At 40.3% G+C, this 19272-nt stretch overlaps 3 protein-coding genes across 3 annotated transcripts; 2 read left to right on the forward strand and 1 right to left on the reverse strand.

The window, feature by feature from the left end:
* Positions 1-186: 186 nt before the first annotated feature.
* si:dkey-71d15.2 (SH3 domain-containing kinase-binding protein 1) lies at positions 187-3351 on the forward strand. The gene is made up of 5 exons (XM_061054803.1): positions 187-367; positions 2318-2428; positions 2520-2734; positions 2843-2906; positions 3063-3351. The coding sequence occupies exons 2-5, from the start codon at positions 2327-2329 to the stop codon at positions 3099-3101; spliced, it is 420 nt and encodes a 139-aa protein (XP_060910786.1). The 5' UTR covers positions 187-367; positions 2318-2326; the 3' UTR covers positions 3102-3351.
* A 588-nt stretch (positions 3352-3939) lies between these two features.
* On the reverse strand, positions 3940-11730 carry lipia (lipase, member Ia). The gene is made up of 11 exons (XM_061054800.1): positions 11626-11730; positions 11035-11131; positions 9435-9805; positions 8671-8779; positions 7368-7469; positions 7192-7281; positions 6938-7105; positions 6242-6331; positions 5131-5239; positions 4842-5015; positions 3940-4716 (listed from the first exon to the last, which is right to left on the reverse strand). Exons 2-11 carry the CDS (start codon positions 11090-11092, stop codon positions 4632-4634), a joined length of 1356 nt encoding a protein of 451 aa, XP_060910783.1. The 5' UTR covers positions 11093-11131; positions 11626-11730; the 3' UTR covers positions 3940-4631.
* Positions 11731-13495: 1765 nt separating this feature from the next.
* On the forward strand, positions 13496-18945 carry pcyt1bb (phosphate cytidylyltransferase 1B, choline b). The gene is made up of 8 exons (XM_061054802.1): positions 13496-13713; positions 15065-15164; positions 15566-15682; positions 16871-17022; positions 17105-17183; positions 17269-17411; positions 17514-17702; positions 18191-18945. The coding sequence occupies exons 1-8, from the start codon at positions 13633-13635 to the stop codon at positions 18449-18451; spliced, it is 1122 nt and encodes a 373-aa protein (XP_060910785.1). The 5' UTR covers positions 13496-13632; the 3' UTR covers positions 18452-18945.
* The last annotated feature ends 327 nt before the right edge of the window (positions 18946-19272 follow it).

Here is a 19272-nt window from a genome sequence, read left to right on the forward strand (position 1 = left end):
GTTTGTAACTTTTAGTATCACGGAGTCAAGGTAAGCTGTCTTCTTTAGGGCCACAGGCTGAGTGACTCCCCTTCTGTCGAGCGCTGGACTTTATTTGTGTAAAATCAGTGTGGTGGCCCTTTAAATTCAGTTTAGTTCATGGACAACTGGACCCCGGTTTGTCCCTTTAAAAAAAGCTCTCGCCCTTCAGTCTGTGACACCCTTCGTTCTGGCCCAGTGATATTTGGGAGCTAAGTTAAATTTAGCCCTGACAGTCCTCACTCCTCATCACAACATACTCTGCACGCCACACCGGGGGGGTTACAATGGAGGGTGTCATGTTACCACAGATGCTGCTGTATCTCACTGGTGACTCCGGCCAAACAAGGTGAGTGTGTGTGTGTGTGTGTGCACAAGATCCTTAAAAGACAATAATCTGGTAATTAGTTTACAATGTTTACTAATGGCTGTATAATCTATCACTTGCCCCTCCTCCCTCTCCCCCATGCATTGGCATGTGTTGAGCATTTGTTCACTGCTGTGGCATGAAACACAGCTGTCCTTACACTACCATCCAAACTTAGTGTCCCTTCACTTTGATAAAGACTTAACTCAGTTTAAAACAGAACCTGCTCTTATGTTACGAACGATACAGCTAATAATGTTTTTAATAGTAAAGTTTTTACTATTTTTTTTAATTTCTTAAAAGCATGATGTGAGACTGAACTAAGTTTTTTTTTATTGACACTGACTTCAATCTGTTGTTTGTAGATGTAGATTTAAAGACTCTGCAGGTTTGTCTGTCTTTGTCTCCCTGCACTTGTATTCCTCTCTCTCTCTCTCCCGCGATGGGCAGCTATAGCTCAGTCCTCGTTCCTGGTAAGCCTTGCAAATATGTTGTCGTTACATCTGTTGCAACATATTTTTGAAACACTACCAAGCTTGAATGCAGCATGTTGAAAAGACTGAATGTTAGTGCAGGATTTAGATTGACAAAGATGTAGGGTTGTAACAGATAAAATGGTCTGATCTCTTTATAGTGATCGCTGAAATCTTTCTTTTCTGTGAGGCGTGTGTTAATATGTCTTTCTTTCTGTCAAAGACACGGAAGAGTTTGATTCAATCGTGTCGATCGCAGAGAAGCTGAATGAGCAGGGAGCTCATGGTGCAGACGAGAGGTTAAAGTCAGAGCTTCAGACTCTGGAAAGTATATCCTTGTGATAACAGATATATCGTTCACTTAAATATGAACGTTAAACTTAACTCGCCGTTAGAAAAGAGTGTGTGGTCTATTTGTGTCCTATTTGTCCTTGGGATCAATCTAACTTTCTAAACTGCTTTACACACAGACACACACACACACACACACACACGCACACACACTGTGGCATGCTGCAGCAAAATCCATTTAATTAATCTTTGATAGTTTTTACACATTCTCTTCAAATGTTAGTGGCCAATGGCACAATGGCAAAATATACATGTGAACACCCCAGGGGGCAGATCAAGGGGTGACCAGGGGCGGCCAAGCTCCCCTTGAAAACTTATTGGCCACCTTAAGGGCCTCCCAAAAATCTTAAACTACGGTTGGCTATTTGCCTTGTCAGAGGCGGGACCTCTATTAAAGCCAACTATTTGGGCGATGTTTCATCAGGCTGCTCGTAGTTTTCTCTGCATTTAAAACGTGACACAATTTCCTCTAGTTAGAACTGTGAATTGTGATTTTGGACACATATTTTGGGAGTGATTAAAGAATTGACCTAGGATGATTTAAAGGTCACATATTATCCTACTTTTCAACAAGTATGAATAAGTCTCAGAGCTCACCAACACATGTCTTTGAAGTTTCTTATCAATAATCCGCTCTGATCCTGTATTTGATCATGCCTATAAACCCCTCTATTTCAGATATGCTCAGAACACGCTGTTTCTGTGTCTGTAGCTTTAAATGCTAACCACGCCCCTCTCTGAAAAGGGGATGTGGAGACGCAACGTAAATGTTTACAAGGAACTGGCTACATGCTAATGTAGCTAACCGGTTATTAAATATCTATTTTTAACTCATCATACATGCGGTGTCTCCTGATTTTGAGAGTCTAGGTACTTTCTCATCAATCAGGAAGTTTTTTGAAATTTAAACAGTTAATCAGGCTTGCAATGTTAACATAACTCTGGGGGAGGTGTTACTTCCCTGACGTCATGTAGTGTGTGTGTGTGTGTGTGTGTGTGTCTTTTCAGTCTTGATCCACCCTTGGGACACCCATTAACAATTGGTTGAAAATCCCTTTAAGTTTTACTCATCAGGGGTTTCAGTTCTCAAACTATATTTCATTAACAGGTGACACTCATGATGGAGGAGGAAAGAAAAGAAAACAAGAACCAAGAGCCAGATTCTCCAACACTTCAAGAAAAACCTCAGGAAGCAAGTCACAATGGTTCTGCACTGCCTGTAAGTGCAAGAGGAACTTTGAGACTAAAAACTGTTAAAATATCGAATTTTGTTGCCCTGTCAGCTAAAAATACAAATGTAATCCTCACAGGCAACAGTGCCCGAGATCGTTCCCACACAGTCGTTCTCCTCCTTACTGCCGAAGGCTCTCTCTGCTGTGTTACACCCAAAAGTGACCCCCAGCCTGAACTCTGACCCCCAACCCAGCAGAGATCCAATTAAGAAAACCCCGCTGAACCTGGAGCAGCTGCAGACGGAGCTGAGAGACCTGAGGGACCAGTTTGATCAGATGAAGAGTCAGCACAAGTACAGCTTTCTTTACTTTAATCTGATTTTCTCTGACCCGACCGGCCTCAGCCTCGTGGGTCGCATTTCCCAACTGTGTTCATTTAGGACAGTTTTCTTGTTTTCCAGCAAAGAAATTAAACTGCTGATGAACGAGCTCGACGAGGAGAAAAGGATCCGCTTGACTTTACAGGTAATGAATAAACAAATTCCCTACAATGGCCTTACTAGAATGAGCTAAATGATGTAGTTTTGCTCTCTAATAACACAAGATTATGAATAAAATGGAAAGAATTACTCCTCAAAATGACATCCATGGTTTGATCAATTTGTATGTCTTTTGTTTTAGATGGAGATTCAACGCATGAAGAAGCACATGTCTAAATAGAGAAACTCACCATCAACAAAGAAGTGATCCGGATTTGACAAGATTAACTCCTGTTGTACAAATATCTTTAAAGAAAGAGTATATTTTTCTAAACGTTAATAACACTTCCTGCTTCTTTTTGATGACAGCATTTTGACTTCATTATTTATTTTAGTCTGGACTGTCAAACAGACTCCCAGAAGTACAAAAGTGAGGCTCGGCGAGAGCTGCACAAAGGTTCAATGTAACTGTCTCTTAAACCGACAGGAGTATCGGTGGACTGCTCTCTCTGCAGCAGGGCATGACTCTGTTAATGGGTCAGTTTGTTTAGTTTTTCTGTCTTCAGGCGGAGAAGTTAAAGGTTGCTTTATTGGTACCTATGGTAAGTTTGTTGTGCAGACAGGATAGCAAATACAAATTCAAGGTTTAAAAAGACCAGACAGAACATCAGGTCATGGCAAAGTCCTTTACACAGACACCCACTCAAAGGTTTTCTGAAGTGTCTTGAGGTCTCAATGAAGACAAACACGCTCTTCCTTTTCCAGATTTATTCTCAATGTTGGCTGTTGTTCTGATCTTGTTCTACATCAAGGTTGAATCAGATTTCAGTGTTGAGCAGGCGGAGGGACACACAATGAAATGAGTCAGCAGATAATCTGCAGCCTTGTTGACTGTAAGTTGTTTATAATATTGTCTTTATAACGGCTGTAATTAGTTTATGATCATGTGAACGTGAGGCTTTTATCGTATTTCAGATGTATTTAAATGTACAACAGGTTGACTTCATTGTGCAAAAATGATTGCTCCGCTTCCTTCTCAGTGTTGACTTGAGCGTTGTGAACTTGTTGAAGATTTGAGCCATTGTTGAAATGAGTTTTTATTGATAACAAATAATGAATGCATATATACAAATAAATATATTTTGGAAAAGTCTTGTTTGATTGAGGAGGCATTAAATGAAACATCGCTGAGAACAAAGTGTGCACGTTTCAAACTAATAAACAGTGAATAATTGTAGGCTACAATTTCAGTCTTGATGAGAAATTTGAAATAATAAATGTCAGAAATACGTTTAACTTGTATAGTAGCCTATATCTTCCTCTCAGTCTCTCTTCACTGGGACCTGTAAAAATGTAAAAAGACTGAGAGCAGCAAAGAACAAAAAAAAATTCATTTAAAATCGAACACTATTGATCTAGTGATCAAAGACAGATCACAGATGTTCCAAGTCAACATATGTCATTTCAAATAATTCATTTTCAAAACACATGAATAAAATTAGAATTTCCCCTACAAGTGAAATGCAAATAAATTCCCTTTATGGGCAACATTTGTCATAAAAACACATATAATTATATAAACATACATATTCCCTCTTCAACACATGTACATCATATCACATTTCATTCATTCATCGGATCATAAATGATCACATCACTGCCATGTCTGTACATTTAATATACTGTGTTTTGAGAAACAATCCTGGAGAGTCCGAGGAGCCAGCTGAGTCTTTTAAAGTGATTCTTTTTCCATTCTGTGTCTGAGTTAGTCTCAGAAATTGGATTCTTCACAGGGAATAGGCCTGAATGTGGCCTCTTTATTCTCCTTAAGAAGGATGTCGTATCGACAGAGAGGCCTATGAGGGACAAAATCAAAATTACTCAACTGGGATAAGTCACATAGAAAGTTACAAAACTCAAAAGCTAAAAAAAAAAATGTGTTAAAAATCTTCAGGACTTTAAAAATCCACGTGCTGCTTACCTCTCGTCACGTTCCAGATGTGTGATACGGATTCGGAGAACTCGGAGTTTATATTTGGGCTTGAACACATTCCCCGTGGAGAAGGTGAGAGAGACTTTTTTCACCGACCCAACGTCTTTGTCAAAATGAGCAAATAACCTGGTCTCTGTGAACTTTGTGAACTTTGCTGCTGTACTAAAAGTGAAAGCAAAACACACATTACTTTGAGACGGCATGCGTAACCACGGAAACAAAAAGAAGTCATGGTGACATATTTGCTTCAAAAAGGTGTAGCTAAGTGGACTCTTACTGGTCGATGGTTGCCACGGCTTCTTCACCATTACCGTGAAGTTTGATCGTAATGTATCCCCAGCGCACATCCTCATTCCATATCATCACATCCACCCTGTAGTTTGTCACTGTAAGAACATTACACTTTATAAAAGAAGTAATGTATATTCACCAGCTTCAAGTTAACTGACAAGTTCTCCGATAGAGGTGATAAAAGTTGAGTTCAACTAGAAACAGACAATTTAACCTTTTGGCTCAATTAAGCCTCATAAATAAAGTACTTTTAGATAAATGAAAAAAAGGTTGAAGCGAGAGCTGCTCTGGGTCAAAAATTGTAGAGGTATCAGGTGATCCTCAAGAACAGGGGACAGAAGTCAAATAGCTTATAAATAAATATCTGTGCTGGTTACAGAGTCCTGATGAAGGCTCTGTTGAGTCGAAACGCGGAGACACGTCCCTGTTTAGTAAAGGATTTTTATATTGCATCAGACTGCCTTTTCTTCATGATGAACTTTGTTTGCAATCAGGACAGTTACTCATTTATAAGCTACTTTTAGATGAAGTTGGACTTAAAATTTAAAATTTAGGCCTTTTATTAAACTCTTCTTTAATCTGTATCGACAGGCGGTTGCCATTTCCACAGTTCATCAATGTGAAGCTTTACAAAAATACTTTGTCATCATTGTTTGGCAAATCTGCAGTACCAGTGAGAACTAGGCTCTTAATCCCAAATCAATCAAGGTAAGTGCTTTTTTTTTTTTTTTTCATGTGTGCACCAGACAGGAGGAATTGAACGGGAGGATCATGTAGAGCAAACAAAACACCTTCCAGTGTCAATATGAGAAGCCGACTTTTTTTCCATTCCTTCCTTTAAGCAAATCTTGACATTTGCAACAATATGATAGCATCGAAGGGACTGAGAGTGTCATTTAGTATTTTATGAATTATTTGACAAAATTATCGGGCAACTTTTAGTGTTGCCTTAAACAATAAGAATATCATAGGTATATCATACCGTCAAGCCATTCATTTAATGAAAAATGCCCTGGTAATTTCTGTTATGACTTGTAACTGTAGAAATAAAACTAGTTAACGGGGTTATGAAGAAAATGTTAGTGATGATAACTTACTGCAGAAAGGAGAGACTCCATTAGTGGTGAAGTAAGTTTTAGTTTGGCGCAGCTTCATCAGGACGTCTTTCCACTTTATCACATCGTAACCTGGATACAGAGGAGACACACAAGTCTACAGCATTCATTTTGAAGACTTTTTTTTTTACACACATTTATATCTACTATTCTTTGAGATTTATGTAACTGATATCAACACATAACCAACGACAGCAGAAGTGTTCAGCCTTTTATCTACAGCCCCTTTCATACATGCGAAAAACGCCTGAAAATTTAAGGAAATTGGAACAGACGCATTTTTCACCCGACTTTTTCCTGCCAACCACCCAGTAAAATCTTCAGACGACGGTGGGAAGAGCTGATGAGCGGGATTAATGATCACTGTGCATGTCATGCAACTGGTGCAAAACCACTGGGATCTTCGAGCACATAATGAAGCTGCTTTATACTCTTTGTTGCTCGCCATTATGTTCTATTTTACTCTTTGTTTATACTGTGAGTAAATCCAATTACATGTAGCGATGATTTAAAGGCAAAAACTGAACTCTGTTGTCGTCTTAGTGCGCATGTGTGAAAGGGGCTCATGTCCGCAAGTTAAACACAACTACCTCAATTAAAAAAATGTATTTGAATAAGCCTGAGACATAATTTTAAAAAGGAGCGTTTGTCATTTTCAGGCACGGTGTATTCACAAACCAAAAACGGGGCATCCGGCAGCACCAAAGCGCTCACAGCTCAGGCACTTTCCATCCAGGAAGTCTTTGTATGAGGAGCAGGGAAAGGCCCGGCTGGCACACGTCCGGTTCAGAGATTCCATGTAGAGAAACACTGACCTCTGGTGGTCACATTTAAAATAGGAGCCCCCTGCACAGAAGGAAATCATAACACGTCAACATGAAGCTAACCTTCTGTGTTCTTAAGTTTACCATCATTAAAAAAAAAGTCTTTACCAGAAAGTATGGTCTTTGGGCAGTTAGGTTGGTCAGTTCCACCATTAGCATAGAAATCAATGTGACCAAGAGGCTCTCTGAAGCCCAGAGCTGTGGACAGGCAGCACAGGACAAAGGGACATGTTACACAGTTAAATCATCTAGCATAGCTTTGACTGATGTCCCCATGAACTCACCATCTATGTCTGTGTGCAGCACGTCAACAAACACGGCGTCTGTGAAGTCCAGACGGTCCTTTTGAGAGGTGCCGGTGAACTGAGGCCCAGCAGGATCCAGAGCTGCAAACATCAGAGCACCTCAGTGTTACAACATTAGCTGACCGTCGGGCTTTCGCACATTGCAATTGTTGCTTTTCACAGAAGCATTTTGATACCAACATGTTAAGGTGTGCTGTTTCATGCACCGGTGTCTCCTTCTTTATTTCGGTGTTTATCTTCTCCTGTCCAGCAGTGCTGAACTAAATATCTGTCGTTCTGTCTTCTCTCTACAAACCCTACACGGGGACTGCAGGTGGACTTTTTTTTAAACACTGTTTGAATCTTTCATAGTGACCAAACCTCAAAACCAAATCATTTAAACCTGCAGAGATGTTTCCACTCTTGTTAAATGTTACTTAATATGTCCAGGAAGAAAGTTCATTTGAGTGTCACAACACTCATAAAAACCTCTTGATAAGCATCTTGGTTGAAACTACAAAGTGTATCACCTGATGATGAAAATGTTTGGCACTGCCTCAGATTGTGTAACTGTATAAATGTTCTTTTACTGACATGAAACTGTTAGAATAAACAACATGCAGATCTCCACAGAGGTCCTTACATGTTTGCTTTTTTCTATAATTGGCCATAAACTTGGAGCTGTTTTACCACTGTGGCGTAAGGAAACAGATTTGGAGGAATTGATTTAGTCTGATTTCATTAAACTACTTTTTGGCATTCAACTCCGACAATGTTCACAGTCGGAGTACAGGGCAGTAGTCTCCTCTGAATGAGATTATTTACTTTGGGTGGTCACTTCACGCTGATAGTTATCAGCATGTGAAGAGGCTTTAATCAGTGATTAGACACACCTGTGGAGTAAACCACATCAAGAGAGACTCGGTGTCCATGTCTCACTTTGCACTGAAGAAAGTCCAAGAAGGATTTAAATGTCTGCATAAATGATTCATTTTCAGCCCAACTATGATTCAGTAATAATTTATTCAGTGTTTGGAGAACATGTCTTTGTTTCCTCATTCTCATCCTCGCTTGAGAAGCTCTTCAGCCTCTTCAATGTCCTCCTCACAGTTTCTCACCTTTGGAGCTCTCTTGAGGACTAAGACGCTCTGTGAATTACTTTGATCCTAAAAAGAATCTCGTCCTAACTCGAAGGGCTAATTCTAAGAAAATGTCATGTTTCAAAGAGTTTCCTTAGAATTTAACTCTATGTATCTAGGAGGCTTTGTGAATACGGCCCCTGATACATTGAACTGAATCGTACCTGTAATTCTTCCAATTAACCCCATCAGGTTAGCGCCCACAAATCCTGATATATGAGCCCCGAGGCTGACCCCGATCATGTGGATGGAGCTCAGAGAGGCACCTTGTTCCTGAAAGAAGACATGATAGTCCTGTTACACACAACACAGGCACCACCCAGTGGAGATGGGACAACATATCAGTGTGTCAGTAAATCCTCAACCTGACTCGTGTGGTTCAATTATCCAATCGCTTATGCCAAAAATCAAGACTTTGATTATTAAAAAAAACACAGCGCTTGGAACAGATTTCCTCTGCAATATGCCTCACACAGTCACTTCTGCATGACTCCTCATGGTGGTGCTTTGCACATGACTGAGGGTTGAGTGAACAGAAGATAAATGAGCAAAGAAGAAGTTGACCGTGTGAAAAAAGAAGAAGAAGAAGAAGAAGAACAGCAGGGTAATGTTGGACAGCGGTGAAAAGAAGGTAAAGGATGAAGCATGAAAAGAGGTAAAAAACTGACACCACATTGCAGTGAATAAATATATGAATCCTGTACTTTATCTTCTCTGGGGGCATTTTGTATTCTTTAGTTAATCAAGTATCTTGATGTGTCATTATGTCATCCAGAATCGCTGTGCCGTGATAACATTATCAGGGGCCGTGTATCGCGCTTCGTATCGTCGTTTCATATTGATAGTATCGTGAAATAAACTGTGATTGCACCTCCTGTCTATCCAGACACACGGGGGATTGTCATACAGAGTTTCAGGTTAGTCTTACCTGCATCAGTTCAACGAAAGCAGTGAGGTTTTCGGCCGCATTGTGTGTGTTTTCCACCGCCTTGAAATAATTCAGATTAGTGGCTCCGTGGTTCCAGTCCACAATTATCAGATTGATGTCCTCCCTCTCCAGCAGCAGGTCACATAATCTTCCCAACCATTGTGGTGGAGATCCCGTAGGTCGATATCCGTGAATGACAAAGGTGGTGGGTCGGGAAAGGTTAAACTGGGGATGGGCGGACAGGTTGGTGTGGGACAGGTGTCTACCACAAGTGGCATTTTCCCTGGTGAACAGCAGCAGCTTGACTTTGAGGCTCGTTCCGATGATTGCGTGACTGAGATCTAGGTCTGTGAATTCATCACAACTCTGAGCTGGGAGTGATGGTGAGAAAAAAAAAAGAAGAAGGATGAGACAAATAGAGGTGGGTTTCGTTATAGGAGAGGGAGAAAAAAAGTCATATATAAGACATCACAACTGGGGCGCTGACAGCGTAGCAGTTAGGTCGCACTCCCATGTAGGGAGGCTATAGTCCTCGAGGCAGGCCGCCAGGGTTCATACTCCACTCTCTCGCCCTGGTTACCTACTCTATCCTCTGTCCTATCAAATATAGGCAAAAAGTCCAGAAATAAATCTAAAACAAAAAAAGACATCACAACTTTTATCTTGCCAAACATTCCTTAATGGAAGGTTTCATTAGCTTAAATGTTGAGTGACGTATCCTCTGCAGTCTTCTGCCAGCGTTGATGACATTATACTTAGGCTACACACTGTATGAGTCAGAGTGGAAGTATTTAACACAGTGCTACCGTACATTCGGACTGTTTCAAACACAGCTTCGCCCACTACAAAAACACATTCTGAACAAGTTCGACTGGGAAAACAGATGATTTAGCAACACCGAGTGAAACTGATTTATAATGAAACTGAACATACGAGCTTTTACCCTGACAGCAAGTGCATCAACACCGAATGCAATATACAGACATCAGTGAATCACTGACACATCATGATAGAAACTGGAGTAGCCAATTATTCACCCACACTGCTTGTTATCACCTCCCTGTATGGAGCTGTCATGAACACATGCACTTCAAATGAAAGGAAAAAAAGACGTCACGTTGGGTGTGTGTCACTTTTCTCTGAAGCATAATATTGCAAATAATTCAGCTTGTAAAAGTTAGAGTTCTGTGTGTCAATCTCAATAACTGAGCAAAACAACTGACAGTAAGGAAGGAATTAAAAAGCACTCGTTTTCATTTTAGTTAAAGTTGAATCTGGATTGCTTGGGAATCTGTAAATTGAGTTTCACTCTGAGTATTAAAGTGTTAAGTTTCATACGGGCAAGAAACTCCTCTCAAAAACTGATTTTAAATGACATAATCATAACATGATTCAGCTGAGACGCCTGTATGTGTTTATGAAGTGTCAGTGGCTTTGGCTAACCACGCTGTTTGCTCAGATGTGTTAGATTTCCCAGTTCCTCAAATGTTGTTTGACTAAGCTTTTTTCTCAGGAAAACAGCTGCTACACTCATACTGACAGCCGTGACTGTGTTAGCGTTTGTGTACACACGTTTGCATTTGTTAAGATGCAGCCTTACCTTGACATATGTGAACAGTTATCAGCGGGAGGAGTGCCAGATATTGCCACAGGAACATGCTTCACACCACAGCGCGTGGAAATAATCTGTAAGCGGAGTCATCAGAGAGAGGACGTTTCAGAAAAACACATCAGTCTCAATTTAATTTCCTTCAAATCACATGTTCAAAAAACACAGCACAAAAACGCAACACAGAAAGAAACTGTCCTCCTGACCCTCTGGTGAAAAAAAAGAAAGAAAAGAAGCAGTTTCTCGCCCACTTACCTCCCAGTGCAATGAACCTCGCTCTGAATATGTGGGAACAAACTAATTTCCAATTTTAGTGTCATTTAGGAAACATGCAGGCTGAAAATCTGATTCTCGCTCCACCCACAACTAGTAATCCCAACCAATGACATGGGGATTATAAATGAAACTGAAATCTGCAGAAATCTGCTGGACTAAACTCTCCTGTTACAGGAGACTCCTCATGTTTACTGAGTGGAACATGTTTTTTGTTTTGTTTGTTTTTTGCCATATTAAACCTAACAAATGACAAAAGCAAAGTACAACACGTCTTCAGTGTGATCAGAGCCTTACCTGTGTTGTAAGGGGATGGTTGAGTCAAAAGTCCACAATGTAACAGGTTGTCTTGTGTTTGTGACGCCACATATTCAGTCAGTGTTCACTTCAGGAAGTCACAGGAAGAATAGCAAAGCAGTCCTCCCACCCTGCACACTCTCGACAGGATGGCCCCACCCCTTGCTCCAGGTCATTGTGTTCACAGGTGAAACATTCCTGTGAAGTCACTCCTGATTCCAGTCTTCTCCGACCGGTTCCTCAACCGTTTTCCCTTTCCACAGAACTTGGCTTGAATAACAATCTGGGACCATATCTTTATTCAAGTGCAGAGAAACTTAAGTGATAGTGAAACATATAAAGGTCTTATGGGCAATTTCCAAGAATTGTTTTGTTGCTTTGCAGAAATGAAAACTAAATTACAATCCAGTCAGGCTCTGTAACAGCCCTAAACATTAAGAACTATTTAAACCACGCGTGACCTTTTCAAGAAGCTGCAACAAATCTGACATCATTAAGAGTTAACAGTAATTAACAGTTTGTTTGTTTGTTTGTTGTGTGAGTTAGGTGAAACTGCAAAATGAGATTCATTTTCTGTTTTACTGTCCGATCCATGATGACATAAGAATTGTTCTTTTTAGAAAAATGTCTTCCATTGACGTTCATTTCTTTTGGTTAGACGCTTGTGAAAAACTTCAGTTGTGATTAAGATGAGGAACCTTTTTTTTTTTTTTGTAGCAGATTTGATCTGCAAAGCATGCTGGGAGAAAAGACAGAACACACTGTTTAAGAGTGTTTAGGACTGAGCTGTGACAGGAACATGCAACTTTGTAATGTTATGAAAATGTTACTGTAAACCACTGCAACTGAATTTCTGGTGTCTTATAAACCCATGAGGGCTGGGCACTTTGGTGCATGACACGTAAATACTTTTCTAACTGGCTCTAAAAAACAACAACTTTGGTGAACAGGAATGTTGTTTGCAGGTGTTTGCTCATTAACCACAAAGCATTAGACAGTTTCATAATGTGGCCTGAGGGTGGCGCTGATGACACTTTAAAGGAGCTTTCATTATTTCATCCAGAGAGGGACGTAAATGTAGGGGGAGAATTCACGACCATTCATCCAATACTTGACCTTTTGTCCAGAATAAAAAAAGTCAGGATGTGTTAGAGGAAGAGTCAGTGTGCTTTGAATCTCACAGCCCGACAAAACGAGTTACATTTCAGTTAATAAAACACATTGAAGTGACACACCAGTATCATTTTAGTCATTAGTGTAGCTTAAAATCCTTCATGTTTATTTCTGAATAAATACAATAAATGCTAAATGTTCTTAAATATATAACGTGTTTTATGTATTTAAAATAATCAGTGTAACATTCTGTTTGTCATTGTTTTGTTCTTCCTCCTCTATAAACTGCCTTCACACTGCTCCATTGTAAAACACCTCTTTAGTAAAGAAGGTGGCGTCAGAAGCTGGATTTACTCACCAGCAGGCAAAGCGTGCCAGTCATTGATTTGGATATGTACCTTGTACTAACAGAAATTACATAATCTGCTGCATAGCTCTGTGGGTGACAGCTTTGTGAAATGTCGGAACAAACCGTGCTTTTGTGTTTGCTTCCAAAGGCTGCAAGTACAACTCCTCCTGTTCACCTGTGTAGTTGAGCGTTTTCACTTTCCTTAGACCTACTGTTAGAAACCTTGAGAAATATGCAGTTTTTAAGGTTAGGGTTTTACTTCTAACATGACTTGCACATGAAGATTTTAGAGTTAACCTGAGTGTAACAGTTCAAACAACTTTACTTAAAGCTTCCTTGTACATGAGAAGAGAAGCAGCTCAGTATTGATGACAAGACAAGCTACATGTGTGGATACGATTACCACAGTGGCTTGAACTTTGCTCACTACGTTCTGCCGTCATCAGGGTCAGGCAGGCTGATGGGATGTACACTTACAAACTCACTCAGCGTTAAGAGATCTCCGGCAGGTGCTGCAGTGTTGTTAGAAGACAGGAAAGCAGAACATCTACTGAAGGATGCCTGGGCGGAGACGAGGCCGGGGCAGCAACGCTCAGCAGCAACAGGCTCCTCAGAGGCAGAGAGGAGGCCCCCGCGGGGTAAGTCCTGCTCAGTTACTATCAAACATGAGTTTACTCCTCCACTGAGTCAATCCTCCATCAGTCAAACAAAGCAGATCCAGGTTGTCTTTTTAAGAAAAATGTTTTTTTACATTTTTTTTTTGTGAAGGCATCGGAAAAGTCTCTCAGACGTTCATAGTGTTTTTATAACTCTCCTGCTGGTTATTGGATTTGTCTCTGGGAGTGGAGGGTTACACAATGCAGCCATGAATCATGTCTTTCATAGTGAACAATTTTACATTATCATTATTGAGAAATTTGAGAAAAATTATTGTGTGACTCTGTGAAAAAATTGTTCAATACAAGCACATAAGGTGCATGTTAATATCATATACACTGTATGTGTGCTTATTTTGCACACATTTGAAACTCTGTATGTGTGTTGACTTTGCATGTGTGGGTGTAAAGTGGGAAATGAAGGGTTACCAGTGAGGCCTAAGAGAAGAAGCATGGAACCACACAAATAAATAATCATCACTCCAGATGTACGGATCACTTTAAGATACGATTCAAGCATGTGAACTTAACAACCTTATATTCAGTCAAAAGAATCACCAGGCATTTGTACATTTTCAGAGTTCAAAGGATATCTTACATCACAGCAGATAAAAGCTATATGTATGTACACAGAACACAAAGTCCATTACATACGGAGACGCTGGCGTTATTCTCATCAGTGCTGAAGATATAATCAAACCTTATCTGGCTTTGGTAATATTTTCCCACTGTGCCAAATCCAGGGAGGAGTTCCAATCTGCAAAACACTATTTTCAGTTTGATACAGTTTTTATTATGTGAAAAATCCACCTACACATAACTTGAAGACAATGTTAGTTGTCTGCTTCTTCCATTTTGTTTGATTTATTTTCTTCTCAATTAATTTTGTCTGTGTCATTCATGAAGTCTTTTTTACTCAGACACAGTGACCATAAAAACACAGCATGCTCTATTCATATAAACCTTCATAGTATAACCACAGTGTCACAGTGTGCTTCAATTCCCCATTCTGTTACAACACTGCTGTTGCATGATGTCTTGTTGGACTGCTTTTTTTTTTTAACATGTTTTAAAGGCAACATGACCCAGATTACCACATTTTACCTCCAACAGTAGGCTATATGCACATTAGGTAAAACTCTCTTATTGCCCCAAGGATTAGGAATATACTCAACTGTTTACTCTGCATGTTTCCTATCACAAAACACTTGTGCTGAATAGAATAAAAAATGGTTTAAGAAGATTAACTAAAGGGGAATACATCAAAATGTAATCGACTGTAACATGTTTTTTTTTTTTCCTCTTGGCTCTGTCTCATTCTCTTTGTGTTCAGGCTCAGAAGGAGCCGGCTCCTTTTGCCAAGTCGACGGGCTGTGAGTCGGAGGTTCCTCATGAAAAGTTGACCATCGCACAAGCACGGAGGGGAACACCAGGTCTGAATCATTTTATTGTCATTCTTAATTATGAAACGGAGAATCAGATCTGATCTGGTTACTGTGAACTAGTGGCAGAACAGGAATAAGGGGAGAGCATATAGGAGAATTACTAACTGCAGCATGTTAATATGAGCTGATATCAGCTGTAAAAAAATGATACAAGTATCAGTCCAAAGTTCCTTTACTGCTACTTATTGGCCTGAGTAAATGCTTGTTATTATTATTATCACTTCTCCAGGAATGTGTGACGTCATTTAAACCAAACATTGAGCAACAGAATAAAAGCTTATCAGATCATTTCTTAAGCCTCAAGATATAATATCAAAACATCTTTACAAATAACAGAAGAGAGCTGAGGTTTTGTTCAACACATGTCCTCTTATTTTCTCATCTTGCAGCTCATCGCCCGGTGCGGGTCTACGCCGATGGGATATTTGATCTTTTCCATTCAGGCCATGCTCGAGCTCTAATGCAGGCCAAGAATGTGTTCCCCAACACACACCTGATAGTAGGAGGTAAAGTGCAGATCTCACTATCTGTAGACAAACTAGAAACACAATGGAAACGTTGGACTGTGATTAAATAAAAACATGAATACTAATCTGAAAGTAACCCTGAAACTGAAATTCTAATAATGTGCAGTGCGAGCGAACTGATCTTCTAATAATACAAACAGACTTTGGGCAATGCCTTCAATGGCACCCTCTTGCCCAGTGATACTTGGACATGTTGGAGCAAGGGGCTAAACTGCTTCTGGTTGGAAAACTACCCGCTCTACCTCTACGCCAGCTGCCTGCCTCTTTATTAGGGGTGGGACAAAATTCTGATAACGGCAATGTCAAAAGTGGCGCACTTAGCATATTCCTCTTCTAATTTGACTCACAACTTAATGACAAAAGAAGAAGTTGACCGTGGGATAAAATAAAAAGAAGAAGACGACTGCAGGATAATGTCAGGCCGCTGAAAAAAATAGGTTAAAGGATGAAATGTGACTAGAAGAGAAACTGACGTAAACCTGCAGAGGATGAATAAATCCTGCACTTGACCTTTTTTAGGGGCATTTTCTATCCGTCAGTTACTTAGACGTATTGATAGATATACAATATATGTATATGCTTGTCCTGCAATATTGTACGAGTATCACATTGCATGGCTTGGCATTTTAAGTTACCTTGTGATTACTAACACTATTTTTTATTAATGTAGCCCGCTTTGCAACAGCCAATAGTGCTAAACGTGAGAACATTTGGACACAAACACACTGACGGCCTGTTACTAGCTTCACTATTGTCACTAAATTCGAGGCTTGATCCAAGGGCAACTGGACTTGGTGAACACCTTGAAGATTTTTCATCTCAGCTCCAAAAGGCTTCTTCAGTTCTAAACTGACTGGAGGGCTGAGCAAGAAATGTAAGGCCCTGTGGATCATTAGCATGCTAATGATCAAGGATGACTCACATGAGAGTCGTTAGTTGAGTCGTTGACCTAGTTTCGCCTGGAGTCATAACCCCAGTCATCTGTGGGTCGTTTGGGGGGGGTCACATGTTCCAAGGTGGGACTGGGGCTTCGGTTGTTTTGAGAGAGCATTGTAGGTTGGTGAAAGATGGTGTCTCAACATGGTTAATAGGACATATTATTTCACATTATCTGAACAGTCAGACTTGGACTAAATAACAGTCCCTCTCTTGTCTCTGTGTCCTCAGTCTGCAGTGATGAACTCACGCACAAGTTTAAAGGCTATACAGTGATGACAGAAGCTGAACGCTATGACGCCCTTACGCACTGCCGTTATGTCGATGAGGTGGTGCGGGACGCTCCCTGGACGCTAACCACAGAGTTCCTTAAGAAACACAAGGTCACACGCTCGCTCAACACATAGCTTCTTTTCAGATATCTGGAGTTCAGTAATTCTGAACACTGAAATGTTAAACTCACAGATTGACTTTGTGGCCCACGATGACATCCCTTACACTTCTGCTGGATCAGAGGACGTCTACAAACATATCAAGGAAGCAGGTGAAGATGTCAATGATCATGCAAATAAGGAATATAGGGTTGGTCATTTTAGTGAGTTAATTATCGTTTATGCTCTTATTGTCAGGGATGTTTGTGGCCACTCAGAGGACAGAAGGCATCTCCACATCTGATCTGATCACCCGCATCGTCCGAGACTACGACATCTACGTCCGACGCAACCTGCAGAGGGGCTACACAGCCCGAGATCTCAACGTTGGATTCATTAACGTCAGTAAACATTATCTTCAACTCATGCACAAACCAAACAAGGCTCACACAAAACACAGGTTAATTTGCCGATGGTTCACTTGCTTTGTCTTTTACCAACAGGACAAGAAGTACCGACTCCAGAACCAGGTGGACAAAATGAAAGAGACGGTCCGTACGGTGGAGGAAAAGTCCAAACACTTTGTTTACAGAGTGGAAGAGAAGAGCCAGGACCTGATCCACAAGTGGGAAGAAAAGTCGCGAGAATTCATCGGAAACTTTCTGGAGCTCTTCGGACCTGACGGAGCCTGGGCAAGTTTACCTTTGAATTTACATTCATACATCAATCACACTTCCCTATAAACGGTTGTAGAATCATTTAATTTGAGGTTTGCTCTGTAATTTAGTTGTGTATTTATATTATTAGGATAAGTAAGAATTCATGTCCTGAAGTGTTGCACTCATGTAGTTGCCATTCAATCACTAAAGTCATAATTCACGACAACTGCCCAAAAAATAGTCCCTTACACCCCATCCATAATACAAAAAAAAATATCTTTGAACATTCTGTAAATATTTAACTAAAGTGAAACAGGGTGTGAAGACATTTTTAGCTGAAGAGGCAGTCGTAGTATTTAGTCATAAGGTTTTGTTTCTTGGTGTCAGTATGAAGCAGCTTGATATTTGCAGAAGCCAAAGACATAAAGCTTTTAAGAGCTCCTGTGAGGAACACTTGCGTTGTGTCGATTTTGGCGCCCCCTGTGGACAAAGCATAACTATGTCTGTATTTCTTCGCTCAGCATGCGATCCAGGAGCGGAGCGGCCGTATGCTCCAGGCCCTGTCACCCTACTCCTCACCCCGTGGATCCCCGAGCAGCAGTCCCACCAGAAGACGCTCAGTTTCTCCTGACTCTTCTCCTGCCTCCGCCTCCGCCTCTATTTCAAACTCCTCATCCCCATCCTCTCTCTCACCTCCTTCTTCTCCATCTTCTCCATCTTCTCCCTCTTCTCGTCAAAAGAGGACAAGGGCGTCTCGCAAAGCTGCCACCGCGTACAAATGATCATGTTTCGATCATGTTTGTGCTTTTTTTAATCGTGTCATGAATGGTGTAAGGAGGCTATAAGGCTATTGATGAAAATGAACAGTTTAAAAAGAAAGTATACTTGATTATAGGTTGTGTGTAAAATATCATGATATACATTCCTAACTCAAAAGAAGATGTGCTTAATTGGGAAATAATAATAATATATATTTATCAATACAGAGATGAACACCAACATTTTGCTTGGATGAAATATTTGTCTTGTAATTTCTTACTTTGTTAAGGGGATGTTGAGCAACATTACCTTACTCATAAGTGTCATAAATTGTGTAAGGAGGCTATAGAGGTTATCGATGAAAGTAAACAATTCAAAAGGAAGTACTTTATAAAAGGTTAAGTGTAAAACGATGTATATAATGTTTTCCCACTCAGGAGAAGATGTGTTCAGTCCAGTAACAAAAATATACAGACAAACAAAGATGGACATTAAAATGTTGGTTGGATCAAATGTTTGTCTTGTAATGTGTTACTTTTTTAAGGATGTTGAGCAGCAAAATGCAGAACACTCCTGCTCCTATGCTTCATAGAGCTTTTTAGCCAGTGTAAGCAGTGTTTAGCTTAGAATATCCAAAATCGACAAAGTTGCTACCCGTTGACAAAACATTTTGCAGCTGAAGTCAGAGGAGGTGGTAAAAACAGAGGTTAAACAAAAGAACATAGGACTCACATAGATTAAGTGACTAGAAACACCAAGGCTATAATTAATGTTTACATGTTAGACATGAGCTGTAGGGTGACCATCTTCCAATTTGTTTTCAGATGGGTGTCCTCCAGAGTCT

The sequence above is a fragment of the Labrus mixtus genome, chromosome 14 (assembly GCF_963584025.1).
Source record: "Labrus mixtus chromosome 14, fLabMix1.1, whole genome shotgun sequence".
In the NCBI taxonomy this organism is placed as follows: Eukaryota; Metazoa; Chordata; class Actinopteri; order Labriformes; family Labridae; genus Labrus; species Labrus mixtus.

Excerpts from the sequence above, each read along its gene's own strand:
- lipia (XM_061054800.1), bottom strand. The coding sequence starts at position 11,092 with ATGTTCCTGTGGCAATATCTGGCACTCCTCCCGCTGATAACTGTTCAC. Across the intron at positions 5,240-6,241 it reads TGGAGTCTCTCCTTTCTGCA|TGACAAACTACAGGGTGGAT; the intron begins GTAAGTTATCAT and ends ATGTTCTTACAG. Across the intron at positions 4,717-4,841 it reads CATCTGGAACGTGACGAGAG|GCCTCTCTGTCGATACGACA; the intron begins GTAAGCAGCACG and ends TGTCCCTCATAG.
- si:dkey-71d15.2 (XM_061054803.1), top strand. The coding sequence starts at position 2,327 with ATGATGGAGGAGGAAAGAAAAGAAAACAAGAACCAAGAGCCAGATTCT. Across the intron at positions 2,735-2,842 it reads CAGATGAAGAGTCAGCACAA|CAAAGAAATTAAACTGCTGA; the intron begins GTACAGCTTTCT and ends CTTGTTTTCCAG. Across the intron at positions 2,907-3,062 it reads GGATCCGCTTGACTTTACAG|ATGGAGATTCAACGCATGAA; the intron begins GTAATGAATAAA and ends CTTTTGTTTTAG.
- pcyt1bb (XM_061054802.1), top strand. The coding sequence starts at position 13,633 with ATGCCTGGGCGGAGACGAGGCCGGGGCAGCAACGCTCAGCAGCAACAG. Across the intron at positions 15,683-16,870 it reads CACACACCTGATAGTAGGAG|TCTGCAGTGATGAACTCACG; the intron begins GTAAAGTGCAGA and ends CTGTGTCCTCAG. Across the intron at positions 17,023-17,104 it reads AGTTCCTTAAGAAACACAAG|ATTGACTTTGTGGCCCACGA; the intron begins GTCACACGCTCG and ends TTAAACTCACAG.